This window comes from Siniperca chuatsi, linkage group LG2 (genome assembly GCF_020085105.1).
Source record: "Siniperca chuatsi isolate FFG_IHB_CAS linkage group LG2, ASM2008510v1, whole genome shotgun sequence".
Classification (NCBI taxonomy): domain Eukaryota; kingdom Metazoa; phylum Chordata; class Actinopteri; order Centrarchiformes; family Sinipercidae; genus Siniperca; species Siniperca chuatsi.
Window position 1 is genome coordinate 8,147,443 of NC_058043.1, and position 18,582 is coordinate 8,166,024.

At 38.7% G+C, this 18,582-nt stretch overlaps 1 protein-coding gene across 1 annotated transcript; it reads right to left on the reverse strand.

Moving 5' to 3' along the window:
* Positions 1-369: 369 nt before the first annotated feature.
* On the reverse strand, positions 370-17,810 carry lrrc38b (leucine rich repeat containing 38b). Its single transcript, XM_044174360.1, has 2 exons — positions 17,183-17,810; positions 370-4,852 (listed from the first exon to the last, which is right to left on the reverse strand). The coding sequence occupies exons 1-2, from the start codon at positions 17,808-17,810 to the stop codon at positions 4,605-4,607; spliced, it is 876 nt and encodes a 291-aa protein (XP_044030295.1). The 3' UTR covers positions 370-4,604.
* Between the last annotated feature and the right edge of the window lie 772 nt (positions 17,811-18,582).

An 18,582-nucleotide genomic window follows, 5' to 3' on the forward strand; every position in this document is an offset into this window, starting at 1 on the left:
AGCCTCTCTCATTTGCTGCTGTAACAAGACAAAATCTGTCAACTCCAGGAAATGAGGGGAAGAGATTCACAATTATTACTCATTATTAACGCTTTGCAGTAGATATAATTTTGCTAAGAATCGCATTTCCACTGTCATCACATTCTCTGCATGTAGGGCAGCACTTGATTAAATGAAGTTATTATAAACTATTAACTAATCAACCTTTAATATTATTACTTGCCCTGTGCAGGTTGGTCTGTATCACAGGTATGCATGATGTGTGTTGACATATAGTATACTGCACTAATAAATGATCACCCTGATTTTTTTTATCTGTAGGTCTATTTACACACTGATATACAAATTCTTAAGAAATACAGACCAGAGGACAGAAAAAAATTATTTTATTATTTTTTTTTACCAAACATCAATATACAGCTACACATACAGTCTGTTTGACAGTGTTTGTTTGACATTTGGAAATGCATTCAGCTGCAGCAACAACGTCACACTCTTCTCTGTCACTTTAAATTTGAGCCATTCTGACATTTATCTGACAAAAAATCATATGGATTTTGGTATTTTGCAGACAAACTATACGAAAGTATCCACCAGTCTCTGCTTTCCAGGGTGAGCAATGCCAGAAAATGACTTTGGGGACTGACAGAGTAAATAAATGCTTCATTCTGAAAGGTTTAATAGAAAAATAGACATGAATCTATACTTTATACTGTAGGTAACTCAACAGTGCATGCTCTAATGTGCTGATATTTGTTACTTAATAAAATTAATAAGAGAAAGGAAATTGTCATGCTAAAATATGCTTCAAGCTAACAGCTAAGCTAACATGATAATTTGTTAATATACAGTAACTACACAGTAGTTGGAAATGATAATGATATGTATAAAACTCTCCCTCTGATTCCTTGACTAAGGTCTGCACCTTCAGATATCAGTTAAGAAAGCAGTTTCTCAGGCAAAAACCAAATGAATTCACTTTAGCTCGGTATTGGTATTTAGCATGTTTATTTTGTTTTCTGAACATGCTCCTCTCATGCCAACATTTGGAAACTCACTTTCTGGACTAATACAAATCTTAAATGTTTTTATACTTTTCGTTGGAAGTTGAGTTCCTAAATGTCCCCATAACCTCGTTCTCTCCATGTGAACTTAACTGTGGGCAGCTTCACTCTTGCTACAAGGAATAGGTGTTGCTCACTAATAGCGACCAAACTGTAATAAGAAATATGAATGAATACGAAATTCAATACTCTTTAGGACTTTATCCGATGTTAGAATTGACCATTCACTAAGCCCCGCCTTCCTTAGTTACTGTTGTTACGCCTGTCAAACTTTACATTCTGCACTGCACATATGCAGTTTACAGTGATAACGGTGCCAGATTTACTATATACATTCACAGTAAACACTAGGTTCTCAATTCCACACAGAAATAACAAAAGCAGGCTTTTCATTTCTAGCTGTCGGCCAAAATGATGACTCTCGCTAGCAGATTTTATAAGTGTAGCTAGCTAATGTAAGCTAATACTAATGCTAAAACTTCTCGAGTCAGTTGAGAAGTCCATCTCAGCTCTTAAATATATACTTGATGGCTGCGTATAATGCTGAAAGACCAAGGCTTAAGCTTCATGTTCCATGCATAATGTCAGGATCCTCACCAGTTTTTGATCCATGTACAGGGCATGTAAACAAGGAGCATCATTGTCTGTGTATTTCAGTGTAGAGCTTGATAGCCCCATAGCACTGTATCAAAAATAAAAATGTAATTAAAACGTTTTTTGTATAGTATAGCTATATAGTAGTTTAGCTGGAGTTGATGGAGCATCTACTTCCCCAAAACAAACAAAGAGCAAAACTGAGGTGCTATCATTATTCTAAATTCTGATATAGTAGCATCTTGGCTCCTAAACAGTGGACGCGTCAGTCCTGAACAGGTATTTTTCTAATGTAACCTGTAACCCCACAAAATAATGTAGTAGGCTAATAACATGCCCATTGCCTTTGGAAGTAATGCTTGGTCACTACTGTATGTAGTAAGCTAATTAGCTGGACATGCTAACGTTTGCAGCTTATGTTAGAGCAAAAGTCGTAAAAGACAAAGTTTTAATCTATTGCTCACACATTTGCTCTTGGGTTTTAGGTTTTCGAAAGACTACAAAAAAAGACGCCACCCTCCAAACTCTTTGAGATACAGAATATTGCTCTTCTTAGATCGCTTCAACACATGGAGAAATCCAAAGCTCGACAGGCCTAGTTACAGTTACTAAGCCATGATTGGACAATTGATATTCAGGGGAGGGGTTTAGCGAAAGGTCAATTAGGTGTTAAAAATGGATAGTAATTTCCTATGGGCGTGTGTCCCACATAATTTGAATTCCGGCAAAAACACGACATCCATACAGTACAAATCTTACACTGTTTATAAGGATGTGGCATTTTCAATACAACATGTGACAATACATATTAATGAAAACATACTGTGACAATACAGGCTGGTACCAACATAATGATGTGAAAGAGTGTACTAGAATCACATTAGTTTCCTGTAAAATCTTTGTGCTTTTATTGATGCTGATACTAATGAAAAATACTAAAAATAAATAAGGCCACATTTATTTCTTGTCATTTCTGCCAAATGTGCCTCATAATGCTGCACATTCAGGGTTATGACTTGTTCTAAAGGGACATAGGCATTTGGAATTCCCTTTTATCTTTTGTTAACCACACAGAAACGATGACTCTATTTGCTCATGGCTCTTTTTCTATCCTCTGCTTGTTTGCATTAAGAGACTCGACATTCTTTCTGCTTCATATCTCATTTGCTGAATTATTCATGCCTTACAAGAATGTGAGAAGCAATGCAACATACCTTAGCTTTGGGGAAAAAATACAAAGAGTCCAGCTTTGAGAATTCCAAATCGTAATGGTGGAGGATTTAAACATACAGGATGCAAATAAAAAGAAACCCACAATATTTGGGGGTGCTGCTTTATTTAATTCAGATTGTACTCGCTCTTGTAAATGCAGATGTTGTTATGAGACTTTCCCAGGATATGATCTTTAGTAAAAGGAGAATAGGCTAATTGAGAGCCCATGACGTATCCATTCTGGACATCTTAAACAAAACAAGTCGTCTATTTATTCTTCAAGAGACAAACCTCTTCCCCGCCACCCTCGTACAGTAAATAACTATTTGTTATGAACTAAAATAGAGGTTAAAGACTGCCATGTATGGAGCAAAGTGAGACAGCTGGTTCAGTCGTAGACAGACTAGGAAAAAAATGTAATCTTTGGAGACCATAACTGACAATATGTGTATAATGAGTGTGATTTGGCTATAGTGCTGTCTTCTGTTAAGGAGCAATCCCCTACCTCACTAAATAACACATCATCCACAACAAAGTCCTTACATGCAATCTCTCCTTCACCTAAACCTAATCTTTGGCAGATGAAGACAAAACCAGTCTACATAGTGTAATTAGGGGCTTGCCAAAATTAGGTTCACCATATAAAGTGCGTTATTTGACACAATAGTTCTACGTAGACTCAATTTTTTTTACCGTATTTGCCATAATTTTTAAGATTATACTGTTATTTTAGATATCTTTCTATGTCTTTCTACACAGTTCACAGTTATCAATCTACGAAATATACAGTACATCCTCTTGATTTATATGTTTGTTTGACTGTACATTGTTTTCTTTTGTACATAACTTTGTGATTATATAATGAATATACTGCTGAAAGAATGTGTAGACCTACTGGAAACTCTTCCTGCCTACAGTACATCAGCTACCTAACATCTCGCCATTGTCCAAATCCTTCTTGCTCGACTGACACCTCTGCTACTGTCTAATTTTACATGCAGGAGAAACAACAGTATTTGCCTTCTCAGTGCTTGTGAACCTCTTTTGAATGTTATAGTGAGTGAGGCTGTCCAAAAAAGACATTGTAAATGGCAGGATATGCCAGCATATCATGTTATAGGCAGTTAAATACTGAGGTCATTGGTAGGTGTGACATCCTTTTTTTTATGGGATTAAGCATTCTGTCCTACACAAATAAAGCCCCAATGAAAACATCTAAACATTTCGCTAACTTTGATGTCAATAAACAGGAGTTCGGACTCCAGAGTTGCATGTCCAATGTGATTACATGTTGAGAAGTCATCGGCTTGTCTAAGACTAACGTGACAGAACTGCAGCAACACTTGGTTTAAAAAAAAAACTTTTTCTCCTCCATTATAAAAGGTGTTAGCCTTACTATAATTGTGTAGGCCTATAACCTATAACATCAAGCCCAGTGCCAGTAGCCATAAAAGATGACCATAAGCTCTATAATAAAATTTTGTGAGTGGAGCAGGGCACTCACTAATTTTTATTGGGACTTTGGCTCATTCCTTGGGAATGTCCTTTGTTACCATTATCTGCAAAGAAAACAACTGCAACCGTACCAGGGAAAGATCCTACCGTTAAACAGTCCTGGATATTCTCCAGGGAGGAAGCAGCATGAAACTTGTCACATGTAGCACATACTGTCTGCGGTGTCCTCTCATTGTTTGAAGTACCAGGACCACGCAGGTCCTTAAAAGTAAATCCTTCTCACTCCTCACTCTCCTCCTCATCCCCCTTGGCGCCTTTACTCCAGCGCTGGAAGCAATGAACAGTTGAAGCCAGGAAGAAGCTTGTCATGATGGCCACCACAGACACTGAGATGCCAGAGAAAATGATGATGAGCAGGTCTGTTAGAGTCAGGGTGGCCTGGCACTCACGGAAGCTGTCCTTTGAGAGCTGGGTCAGGGATACACGTCTGCCGTCCATGGGGAGGGAGCACTCCATGCCTTCCACACCTGTTTTGAAACAGGAAATAAGATTAGACCGATTTGCACTAGACATGCTGAACTTGAGTTGCAGTAAATAATGCCATATTTATGGACTTCTAGACAAATGTATTCACATGGAAGCCACTCAGCAATTACATCATAAAGAAGAACAAGCAGACAGTACAGCTGTGTCTCAATACAGAGCAATATACACACCATACAAATTTAAGAACTCATTATTTCACTGATTCTTCAAAGATTTAAAATTTAAGGTGATGCATATTTGCCCAAATAGACCCATAGCTCACACAGCCCACACCTGCTCAGAGATCTGAAGTTTTCAGAAATAACATGCTGTTCATACTTTGAGGTGTCTCGTTTGTACACAGTTATTTAATTCAGACAGATGTTGTGTTGTACAAGATCTGAATTCATCAGAGCAATGCAGAGTGGGAGCTGATTTAATAACTGTAAGGTCAATCACAAGTTTTCACTTATGAGTTGAAGTTGTACTGTGTATACAGTACACCCACCCACAGCATGACTGCAGGGAACAAAGTCAAAATACTAATAAACTGTGAAGCACAGTGATACTATAGAGTGCTGTTAACTGTATATCGACTATCTCCTGTACAAAACATTTAAAATTATTAATTCGTACTGTTAAAGAGGCTTTATTTTTGTCCTAATGTGCCTGTAGTGCTGTGTAAGCTGCTCTGGATGGTAACCTATGTCTGTGCCTCTGACAACAAGACAAATTCTTTGGTACATGGTTTGGAGAATGAAATAAACATCCATTTAAATCATTTTGATTTCAGCTGCACAAGGCAAACCTCTAAGAATACACTTCCTCATTAAATATGACTCCTGGTTTCAAAAATTTACTGATGTATCCGAAAAGGGCACCTTGAGCAAACTCAAATCAAGATGGAAGTATGATAAATCAGTGAGTGCTGCTCTCCGTGTCTCTGTCACTTTCACATAGTTTAATGTTCAGACATCATTTAAATGGAAAAGGACAGCGACTGTGGCTTATTGGATTTCAAGGGTACAAATCTTCCGGTGAGTCTTCTCTTCCAAGTCATGATTACAAATGAGATCGACACTGGATCATTAGGGTCAGTTTTAACATGTATTTGTTAAAGACTGGCCACTGAAACTACCACGGAAACTGTAGTATAGGACCTATATACAGTATAGGGTGTTCACTTTCACATGTTTACAGACTCATTCATTAAACTTGTTTTACTGACAACTTTATTAACCTTTGAGTTTAATTTAATACAAAAGAGCTAATGATGAGCCAGTGAATGATACATATCTCATTCATTGGCCTGTGCAACACTTTCAGACGACAATGTTGGCTTCATATTGGCAATGTACTGTATGAAAAACTAGACAAACTGATGTGAATGTTAGCTTATAGGTGGGTAGAGATGAAGCCTTGCAATGTGGGTGGCTACTTTTTACTGATACTGCACATGCAAATGCACACACTTGACAGTACATGAATTCTAGGTCTTTGCTCAACAGTCAGCACAATTTGTTATAATATACATGCAATAGCTTCTCTTATGATTGGCTATAATTATGTTTATTCATCAAACTACCTTAGTTCTGAATTAAATCTGCATTTTTTGTTGGTATTTAATATATAAATAATATTCAATTGTGTCATTAGTTATTGTAGCAAAGTGAGCAATATTTAAGCACAAAACTCAACTTACAATGAAATAAATGAAATAATGGGCTTGTATTAGTCAATTGATATGTAAAACCTTGTTGTACATGTGCAAATAAATGTAAAGAAAATGGCTTGAAAAGCTTCAAAAGTGTTAAGTGACAATGGAAAAAGAAATAATGGAAATCAGTGATGGCATGGAATTGGTTTCCATGCTCCTCCGATTGACTCTCTACAGTATTAATTAGGTTTGTAACTGAACTCTTTAAGAGCTTGATAAAACTTAGTGACACTAATCCGTTAATACAAGATACAGATTCTCACATTTCTTCTTTCTTCTTCTTCTTCTTCTTCATTCAATTAGTAGAGGATAAGATGATGTGTGTGTAAGATATACACAGGGCAGCCAAAACATTACAGTTGGTTTTATTATGCATTAAATGCATGTTTTTGTTGCTGTTTAACATATAAATATGTTTGTCACATCATTAGAATTTTTGAAATGATTATACCTATAATATAAATTTGCATCTCTGATGAAGGTCTGTGTGACCAAAAGCTTTGACAGTAAACTGAGTATTTGCAGTGGAGATAAGTGTGTGGAGGTTTTGATCTCTTTTCATCTACTACTTTTTGCATCCAGCACCTTCTTGACTTGTGATTGTGTGCGGTGGCTCTGAATATTTTTGAATTTAATTTTTAAATTTCAACCATAATAACATCCCACAGTAGCGGGGGGTGTAGAGCAAGATCATTTGATGTATGGCATCTCCTTCCTATCAACCTTAAATAGTAAAAGTAAAGTGCTAGTAAAATACAATACAAATAAAAAGTTCATTACAAGCATGCATGACTAAAACGGCGATAGATGGTGCTGATCATTGGGGGCCCATACATATATCCCCAAACTGTGTTCAATTCTCAAGTCATCTAAGCACTTTTTGCCATGAGTTAAGCCTTAAACTTCAAACATTAAAATAATTAAAGGCCAAACTTTCCTAAAATATCTGGACACTGTAGGTTTTAGCAAACATTTCTGAACAGGAGTAACTTCCTGCAAATTAAGACATATTTAGTGCCCTTGTGAGTATTTACTGCACCAGGATAGTGTATGTGGGATTCAGTCAAAATAAACTACGGTACTTATGTTCATCGCAATGAAGGGACATGTCACCCAGCGCAACGACGTGGCTCATTTACAGTTGTATGCAAAAGTTTAGGAAGACCTACAACATCAACTTGCTGCAGATGGTGTCACTGTGCATCGTTCAGCAATTCAGCGCACTTTGCACAAGGAGAAGCTGTATGGGAGAGTGATGCGAAAGAAGCCTTTTCTGCACACACGCCACAAACGGAGTCGCTTGAGGTATGCAAACACACATTTGGACAAGCCAGCTTCATTTTGGAATAAGGTGCTGTGGATTGATGAAACAAAGATTGAGTTATTTGGTCATAACAAGGGGCGTTATGCATGGCGGCAAAAGAACACAACGTTCCAAGATAAACACTTGCTACCCACAGTAAAATTTGGTGGAGGTTCCATCATGCTGTGGGGTTGTGTGGCCAGTGCCGGTACTGGGAATCTGGTTAAAGTTGAGGGTCGCATGGATTCCACTCAATATCAGCAGATTCTTGAGAATAATGTTGAGGAATCAGTCACAAAGTTGAAGTTACGCGGGGCTGGATATTTCAACAAGACAACGACCCAAAACACTGCTCAAAATCTACTCTGGCCTTTATGCAGAGGAACAAGTACAATGTTCTGGAATGGCCATCCCAGTCCCCAGACCTGAATATCATTGAACATCTGTGTGGTGATTTGAAGCGGGCTGTCCATGCTCGGCAACCATCAAACCTAACTGAACTGGAGATGTTTTGTAAGGAGGAATGGTCCAAAATACATTCATCCAGAATCCAGACACTCATTACAGGCTATAGGAAGCGTCTAGATGCTGTTATTTCTGCTAAAGGAGGCTCTACTAAATATTGATGTGATTTTTCTGTTGGGGTGCCCAAATTTATGCACCTGTCTAATTTCGTTTTGATGCATATTGCACATTTTCTGTTAATCCAATAAATCTCATTTCACTACTGAAATATTACTGTGTCCTTCAGTTATTTGATAGATCAAAATGAAATTGCTGATCCAAACACCCAAATATTTATAAATGAAAATCATGGAAATTGTCAGGGGTTCCTAAACCTTTGCATACAACTGTATGTGTTTTTAATAGTCTTTGAACAAGAATGGTTGATGGCACATAGAAATATGTTATATCAGCTACACATGCAATGCGTCTTAGTGGGGAAAAATTAATTGTTGGTTTTGCTCATTTCAGGAGATTTGTGGACAATAAGAAAAATATAGAATATCACCAGCCTTACCCTTTGAAATTTTTGTTCCTACATGCAAATGTCATGTCCAAGTCCTGCTTTGTCATTTTGTTTGACAGTATAATTCACACCTCATCAATGTATAACTTGTTTACCATAATCTGTGTTTTTTTTATACAGGCCATAACCAAGCTCGCAAGAACCATAGCACAAGCTCCGCAGAAAACGCAAGTAGCTTTGGATCAGGAGCATATCAAGTGAGTCAGAAGCAAACCCAACATCAAGAATGAGGCTCAAACTGATTCGGAGCCAATACTAACAATCCTAGTGGAGCCAAAAGAAGAGCATGCTGGTTCTTGGCATGATTAATTCTAAGGAATGTCTACCATATGTTCAGAGATCAAAACAAATACATAGCATGTGAGAAAACTACTCAGTCAAACTGTCTGAGTAACATGCAAGTCTACTGAAGAGGCAATATTGGCCTCTGGCCTTACAAACAAGCATGTGCACAATACATTTAGAGATGGTTAATCTAATCTGTGGCAGTTATTAGCTAAAAATGTTTTGATTGTTTAAAATCTAATATTCTAAGAATTATGTTGCATAACTAGCCATATGCCTCACACTTTAAAAGCATCAGTCCAATTTCCAAGTTACAGTTTGACTCAGCAGGGCTTTTAGGGAAAATAGTTTTTTTACTGTAACAAATCACAGTTTTTGAATGCCTTGGACGTCATAAACATGCAGTGTGTGATTTATTTTTTCATAATAATACAGTGTTGTGAAATTTGGAATGTTTATTCTCATGGTTGCCATATAAAGTAGTCCCAGTGATGTACTTTTGATTTTGTACTGAAATGGCTGACTGTTAAATGATGAAAATATGCACAGTATTCAGAAAGAGCCAGATACAGACAGAATGCACTGACCCTGTTGCCATTAATTGTTCTACAGCAGTAGTGAAAAACATTAAATTCACCTTTAGTGTCATTACCACACAGCTTACTAAAGACAAAGAAAACTTTGAATACATCTGAAAATCCAGTATATTGGAGCGCCTGTCCTGTCTGTTTGTGCCGAAGATAAATGGATCATATTTATATTCACAGTGCACTTATTGCATGGCAAAGTAACCCATAACCTCAGAGACCTGGACTATGCCTTTGAGACAGTTCTGTCTGGTCTTGCCTGTCCTAGATGCTTGATTAATAACATCTGTGACTGAAATTATCCTGGTCAACACATGGCCCCTGCAGGAGTTACAGGATTATTACATTTATTATGATCAAAGCAGAGTTAGTGAACAGGCCAATGGCGGACAGAGACACAAAGTTGTATATATAAAGTATATAAAGTCAGGTGATCCTGACACTGTTTATAGACCTATATTTTTTTCATATGTTTGTCATTTATTGTAATAGCAATGCACATTGTATGTACCCCACAACAAAATACACAGGATTTGCAAGGAGAGATAGTAGCATTCCACTGGAGCTGCACTGTTGCAGTTAAGAACTAAAATTACACAATAGGGCACACAGACCCATTATACTGCCTGACAAAAGGGACAATTACTGAACAACCGGTACAAAAGTGGAATCTTCTGGAACAAACACTATAATGATAGCTTCCTGGTATTACAAGCTTGTCTGTGACCAAATGTGCACATCTTTCACTGAGAGAGGAAGTCCAGATTTAGTAAATGTGAATTATGGCCTCAGATTAGAGATGCAGAAAACTGAAACACGAGTCTGATATGGAAGTGTTTCCTTAATTTGATGACTGTGAGCTGCTTTATGTCCATTAACATACAATGAATTCAGATGATTAAAAAGTAATGATGTGCTCAGCAAATATCTCAGTGGATGACATGACTGAATCGAGAGACCATTTTTAATAAAAGCTACACAGAGTGGGTTAATATCAGCTTTGTAAATGGGTAAGCTGATAACAGTACATTTTTAGCAGTTCATAAATGACCCCAATCACCATTATGATCACAAAAAAAGTGTGGCTGGAGCAGGCTACCATACAATAATGTAACACAAATCATGCTCTTACACTATCAGGTATGTCGACCCACACAGATATGTTACATTCCTGGCACAGACAGTTGATGGATTACATTTAGGATTACAGCCAGCTGAGGGGATAGGCTATCTGCTGTCTCAGCTGTGATTGATCTACCTAGCTGTGACAGGCTGATATCGGAGGCTTGTTTCTCCTCCCTACCGCAACACCACACTGTCTGTCCAGATTGATCTCTGCACCAGTAGCAAAGGCAAAATCACCACAATCTTACATCTGCAGACTCCCGCAGGAGTTGGCATTCATGCTAAAGTCTTCGCTTGTTCCCACACCACTAGTGTCTAGACACTCCACATAAATAATCATGGTGTGATAATGATTCACAAAACTGTCCCCTCCCTACTTTATTAGATTAGATGAATGTGCCACTCAAATCCAAGACTCAGTAGATGTAAAAAGAACCAGGGAGACATAATTACAGAGAGATTGAAGAATTATTCAGTGGCGATCACAGGAAGAGTCTGAGGGAAATCTGAAGGGAAAATGATGAGAGATGCATACAAGAAGAGGGCAAGAGTGGGAGTTGGAGAGGAACAGAGTGGAGAATGTGTGTTATGAATGCACAAAATGACAAGCATTCATGTGACAGTGGGGTGAGGGTGAATCATTCAGGAGGGGATTCCTTCTGCGTGGAGACTCACTGACATCACTGTACCATGGACATACTGTATTCAAAATGTCTCATCACAAAACCATAAATTCACAGAAATGTGCTAATTCCCAAATACAAGAGATGATAGTTAAAAAGCAAATACTACTATATGTCTCTTTTTCATCATAGTAAAAAGCAGTTTGTATACTGTCACAATTCATTATGATGAAACCACTAAATATGCAGGTCTTAGCAATTTATGCTTCACACTCGACCGCACAAAGGCGGAAAGAAAGGTATCCATCATGCACGATGCTGCACACTGCCAGTGAAATAAAGCTTTTGGCTTTTCGCCTTTTATTTCTGACACTGGCAGATTATCCCTTTCTGCTTCTGTACAGCAGCTGATGCTATCGTACTGTGTAATTCTGTCCACCTTTTCACACTCTGCTCTCCCTTGCCAGCTCTCTCTCTCACATCCCAACTTTAAATAAACATCAAATTAGGCCAAGATAAAAGGAGCTGTCAGCCTGTGTTAAAGGAATAGATATTTTCTCATCACATATCCATGGGTAGTAAAGATAGCAAGTAATGTCGTGTGGGGCAGTATGGCATCGTGTGTGCTATGTAGTGCTGGTCAATGGCATATTTTCAGCACTGCTTGTGCAGTGTGGTAACAGGTCTCTGGGGAGCAACTTGATAGGCTGCGAAGGAAAATTCAGACTTTGACTGTGTCACTTGAACTGTTACTTTGTAGTGAAACTGTTCAGGTCATGGCTAGTGTTGATAGCAATGCCATGATGGGCTTCAGCCTCAATCTCTCATGGGAGTTGGCTTGTCCTGCCCTGCCCTGTAGGCAGTTCTGGCTCCAATTACCCTGGCCAATGTGCCGTAGAACTGTGTCACTCTGAATTATACATGGCCTTTGTTCATCCTTAACCCAAGAGCACTGGAGACAGCAGTGGATCATGTTTACACTCATCCCTCCATTAAAACATTTATTAACCTGATTGGTGGCTAAAAAGCTTACAAATGTTATCAAAAAACAAAAGCAGAAGGATGCAGACAGGTATGTGTGTGTCTGTCTGATCGTTTGCGGCTCAAAATAAATACTTGACTGTACGCTGTTCATAGGAGACCAAACACAGCATGTAGAAAGCGATCTATTTTTTTCTATCAACCCCCTTCCCTGAATTTTAAGCATCTTCCGCCCACTCATCACGCTGACCTGCAGTAATCAAAGTTATGCAAACAGAAAAGTGTGCTGCTGTGTGAACTTGAAATCACAGGGGAAATCAAGATGTGAAGAATGGAATGGGAATTGGGTTTACAGCATGGGCTCTGCAGCTGCTACATTATGCAGGCCATCACAGAGGGAATCATAGATATATCAGAAGACTTCTACAATAGCAGTACAGTTTTGTCATGTTTTATTAACAATTTTTAAATTAGTTAAAGATTCTGTTTGATTATTCTGCTGGTGCCATATTTTAGTTTTCTGAAAGCCAGGACTGCTAAATACTGATATGTGTTGACATTCAATGAATAAATCATCACATTAGGTCTGTGACGTCATCAGCCTAATTAATTCCACTGAGGAATGTACGGGCACACCCAGTTTTAGCTGATTAGCTGATTCCCAACACCTGTACTTTGTCCTGATGAGGGTTTTAAAAGTAAAACAAAAAGCTTGAAAGAGCAAACATGCCTCTGTCATACTGTGTCCCAAATCCATTCTACATACTAATGCTTTATAGTAAGTACTATATACTTATCTTTATAATAAACCTTTCTTGCAGATAATATAGAAGAAATTAATGTACCATTCTTTACTAATAAGAAATGATAACAGATGTGGTCCAACTGACATCAATCAAGTGGTGCCTTGGAACACTACAAGACACAAGAAAATGTTTTTCAAAGATTTGAAACTTCTTACTTACTAATTTTCCCCTAAATTGCTTCTGGAGCTTCTCACCATTATTCACAATCTTTCCTTACCTTTTACTTCTCTTTCAACAGTAGTGTAAATAACACCCTATAATCAAAAATCAAGCAGATTCCATACTTGCAACTTTAAGTATACTGAATTTTGTCATTATGTCGGTTTGAACACACTGTATACAGAATAAGTATTAGAATTAGTATGTAGTGTGGAATTGGGATACGGGGATTGTTTGTTGTACCTTTAACCTTTATGCATTTTGAATATTGGTTTTAAGAGAGGCCACACATGCATAACATTTAAACAGTAATAATTTGGATCTGTAATTTGTAATTTGTGGTATGATGAAAAAGACACGAGGATGAAACACCCACACGGATGCAGAAAGCACACTGATGTACAATTTAAATAGCAATTTCTGTCTCTGTAATTGATTTTCTCTATGATGAATGAGATATTAAGTTGAAACACCCACACTGATGATGGTTGTTAGAGTTGATATATATTGAAAAGCTTATCAAGCCAACCTAATTCACAAATGAGTGTCCATCTGCTATTGTGTAACAACTCCCAACACAGCATTCCAGGGAATAGGCCATCGCATTTTTCCATGATTGGGAGTCATTATGTTAATTAGGCCTGGCAGTATGATGCCTGCATGTGCGAACTGGCCCTGTTCAGAAATCCAACTCACTATAATCCTCCCTGCTACTTTGTGTTCAACAGTAGTCTGTACAACACTACACATTTTCTTGCAGTACTCAGTGCAAGCTCAGAAAAGTAGAACATCTACAGGAAATATTTGTTTTTTGTTGTGTGGTTCAAACTTCTTATTTTGATAATCTGGTCTAAATCTCAGGTAAGAATAAACTTCTGATTGTGGTGACAGATTGTCCTTTCAAAATTGGTTAACATGTCATAGTTACAAATATAAACAAAAAGACACATGCAGTATATTCCATTGTAAATGGTATTTGCCAGTTGTGTCGCACTTTTGACTTTCTTTCAGTAAAAATAAAAATTAAGCAGCTCTTCTTTAAATTATACACAGAGTACGAAGTAATTTGCATTGCCTTAGAAGAGAAGAGTCTTAGATGAAATATAATTATTCCTTTTGCTAAAATGTTTTTTGTCATCCACTCCTCCAGCATTATTAGCATTACAAAGTACATTCCAGACAACTTTTATTGGCCAAAGAAAATGATAAAATAATACAAAAGACCAAATATAGACCACTTCAGATATGCCATACAAATAAGCATGTGTTTTATTGTATCTTGCTGTATTCAGTTTACCTTCTTTTTACCTCACTGTTTTAATCTCATATTTTCATAAAAGCCCCTCTAGGGACGGGTGTTGCAAATTAGCATCCGCTTTAAATACTATAATACTTGACTCGGATACCTGTTTCCAGTTTGTCTATATATACTGTATTTGTTCCTATCAAATAAACCATAAATAAATAAGCATGTGTGTGTGTTCTGTCTAACCTGGTGAACTTGTCTCTGGGGTCAAAAAGCAAACACTCACTGATGGGGACATAAAGCTGCATATAAGGTGAGATACGCATTACTAACTCAATTTGAGTGTGCGGAGTATACACTGGGGCCAGTTGGCAGCCATGCCAGCAGCTTTGGCTTCTTCTTGGTTGTTGATGTCTGCCTGGCCAGCACTACAAATGCAATTCATTATGCCTTGCAGTTGACAACACATAGAACCTGTGATTAATGCATTTGCAGTCTCTTACTAGGGGGAATTAGGTATTCTTGCCAGTTTATCAACTTTGCTTCCTCACAGGCCCAAACTTGTCTGTTTTTGGAGCAAATGCAGAAAGACTGGAGAGGAAAGAGAAAGCAGTATCAATAGCACGGTACACCGTGGCCTAAATGTATATTAGGAGTTTGCTTTTGTGAGTTGTCAGCAGTTTGCAACAGCCAGCCAGTTTTTAGGGGAGCTGAGTAAAAGCTTTTGCCAGCCAGATCACAATTAGGATTTGAGCAAGATTTTCTTTTTTAATTTGCAAATAGAAAAAACATTTTTGTTCATGTCAATATGACATATCAAAAAAAATATAATATCTTGAGTCAGAAGATTTGGGCCACTGCAATTCATGCTTTGGACAAAAAAAACTGTTCTTTGTATATACCTAATCGCCAGAATAAAATGTTGGCATTGTACGTTCCTGCAAACCAAGAATACATTGAATCTCTACTATTTCAAATGTTGAATCTCTACTATTTCAAACGCTGTCGTTAAGGTCTGGTTATGTTGAGGCACAAAAATCACTTGTTTAGGCTTAGGAAAAGATCATGATTTGGGTTAAAATACCCTTGGAACAGTGACAGAAATAAATGTTCCCACTCCTTATCTGTACACATTTATACATAACGCCCTGTATCTGAACATTATGTACTCTCTTTAAAACAGGAATTATGTTTTTAAAATACACCTTGTACACCCATGGGCATATGTCACCACACTGCGAGCCACATTCTATTAAACATAACAGCACGAGCTACTTGTCATGTGTGGCTGAACTATCAGATCTGTTTATTTTTGCCTCCTCGGCTCCCACGTGCTGGCTTGCACTTATGAGATAACTCTTCTGTGTCCTTTGTAAGGACATTGATAGTAATATACATATGGCTGACATTCAGTAAAACATCTATGGTTCCCTCTGAACAAAACATAATTATGATGATTTGTCTATGAATAAATGGCTTCTGACAGGTGTTTTAGATACTCTATACAGTCTACTTTAAAATGAGAAATATTAACACAGATCTGAACAACAATAGTGATATTTCATCCAGGACATATCTTGAAACCGCCTATAATCCAGTAGCTTTGGATGTTGAGACCAATCAGCTTCATGTAAGCAGATCTTACCCCTAGTATAATACTTTTAAAGGGACATGATGATCGGCTTTGTCTTAGTTGTTCCTCAGATATGTATGCACACATTCAGATTGCCTTGCACACTCAATCAAAAGACACCAAAACTTCAGCCCTGTTATCTAACTCAACCCTTCAGGCTCCACAGTGGTAGACAGAGTCTATAGTATGGTCCTAAAAATTCACATGGATAGGGCGATAAAGACAGGAATAGAAGATGGGGTTTGATTTTCATTGGTGTAGGAAAAAAATAATTCATAATAGTGCTGAATTACAGTGTCCACCAAAAGGCAAGTATTATATAAATAAGTATTATATAAATATAAGCTGAAAATTGATCGATTTGACTACCACGCAGGATAGAGGTCAATGCTCAGTTTATATGATGTGAACAACAAAGAAACTGCAAGCTAAAAATTCTAAATATGAGTTGTTTAATTTCTTTTTCCACATTGTACAACTCTGCATTTTAAATTTGGTGTTATATTTTGAATTTTGAAAATAATACATTTCAAAAACAAAGCATCCTTGTAGTTTTCACTTTCAAACAAGCGCTATTGTCTCATATTACACATTCAGTCTCACACATTATAGGCTATGGGATTGCAGGGAGAGGGAGGGGGGTTCCCTCTCCTACAGGGAAAACATAAATAGACCAGAGCAGTGTTATGGCAATGGATTTGCCATAATACTGTTGTATGTTGTGCTCAGAAACACTTTATATATTGTTGTATGTTGTGCTCAGAAACACTTTATATACTGTTTTATGTATCTTTATTTGGGTCAAGCACATCAAATACATCTGATGTTGCTACTTACCGTTTGGAAGCTTGTGACTGTTCTCCATCAGCCATGCGAACAGGCTGGCAAAGTTGCAGTTGCACACCCAGGGGTTGCCCTCTAACCTCACCAACCGCAAGGAGGGCAACTGACTCAGTGCCCCCACCTTTAGGGTAGACAGTGCATTACGCTCCAGTTCCAGTTCTCTCAGAGAGGTGAGGCCCAGGAATGCCTCCTCACTCACCATGCTCAGATATGGGTTGTTGCCCAGCCGTAGTTTGATCAGGCTCCGGGACTCTCCAAACGTCCCCTTAGGGATTTCAGTGAGATTGTTGCTGCCCAGGTCCAGGAAGACCAGCCTGGAAGAGGTGCTGAGAGTCCCCGGTTCTATGTGGGAGAGGGAGTTGTTCCGGAGGTCCAGGTAGACCAAGTCACTGTACAGAACCAGGAAGTCCGAGGGGATACGGGGTATCCAGTTGTCAGCCAGCAAAAGCCTGCGCACATCCAAGGGGATCTCATTGGGTAGACGGGTCAGCCCGCGACCGCTGCAGTCCACAGTGTGAGGATCTGGGCACAGGCAGGTTGCTGGGCAGTTTTCCCCCCGGGTCCATAAGACAGAGGACAGCAAGATGAGGATAAGTTGGAACCAGCAGACACATGGCAACATGATCAAGGGGGTGAAATGAATTATGGGGGAAAGAGGCTTGGGGTAAGGGCAAATAAAAGAGGGTGGGTGGGGGTAGAGAACAAGAGGGTGAGGGTCAGAGGGTAGGAGATCAGGACAAGGAAGGGGAAGGGGAAAGTGAAAGGGGGTGGATGGGGATCAATCCTCGTGAAGGAACATCCTGCTGTTGTAGAGATGGAAATCTGGAAAGGCTCAGGAATTGTGAGGCAGCAGAGCAGCGGCGAAAACTGTTTTCCAGGAGATCATATAGCAAGCTGCTTGGATAGAACAGCAGACTGCCTACTTTGAAGGAGCAAAGAGAGGGAGATAGTAAGCAGTAGGGAGCGGGAGAACAAGAAAGACGGAGCTTAACAGAAAGGGGAGGGTAGCTTAAGGGAGGTAAATAGACACGAGCGAGCTGGGAGTGATGAGAAGCCGGGGGCACAGACAAGGGAGAGGGGGTTGAGGAGGGGGCTCTGTCCGCCACGCTACCCCACAGTTGATCTGGCGGCAGTGACAGACAAAGACAATAAGGTCTCTGACACAAAAGGATATATGAAGCCGTGATTCAAGCATGACAAGCAAAGAGTAACATCATTGCATCCCTCCATTAGTCCCAGGTCTCTGTGCAGAAAAGCCTGACGGTCTGAAATGAGAGAGAGAGAAGCTCCCGGAACATCGCTCAAGTGTGTGGTAAGGTTGTCCCCCCTTATTATTGCCTCTCTATCTCCCAATGCCCTGCAACATGCTGTAAAAATGCTGCACAGCTCAATGT

Excerpts from the sequence above, each read along its gene's own strand:
- lrrc38b (XM_044174360.1), bottom strand. The coding sequence starts at position 17,810 with ATGTTGCCATGTGTCTGCTGGTTCCAACTTATCCTCATCTTGCTGTCC. Across the intron at positions 4,853-17,182 it reads CAGTCACAAGCTTCCAAACG|GTGTGGAAGGCATGGAGTGC; the intron begins GTAAGTAGCAAC and ends GTTTCAAAACAG.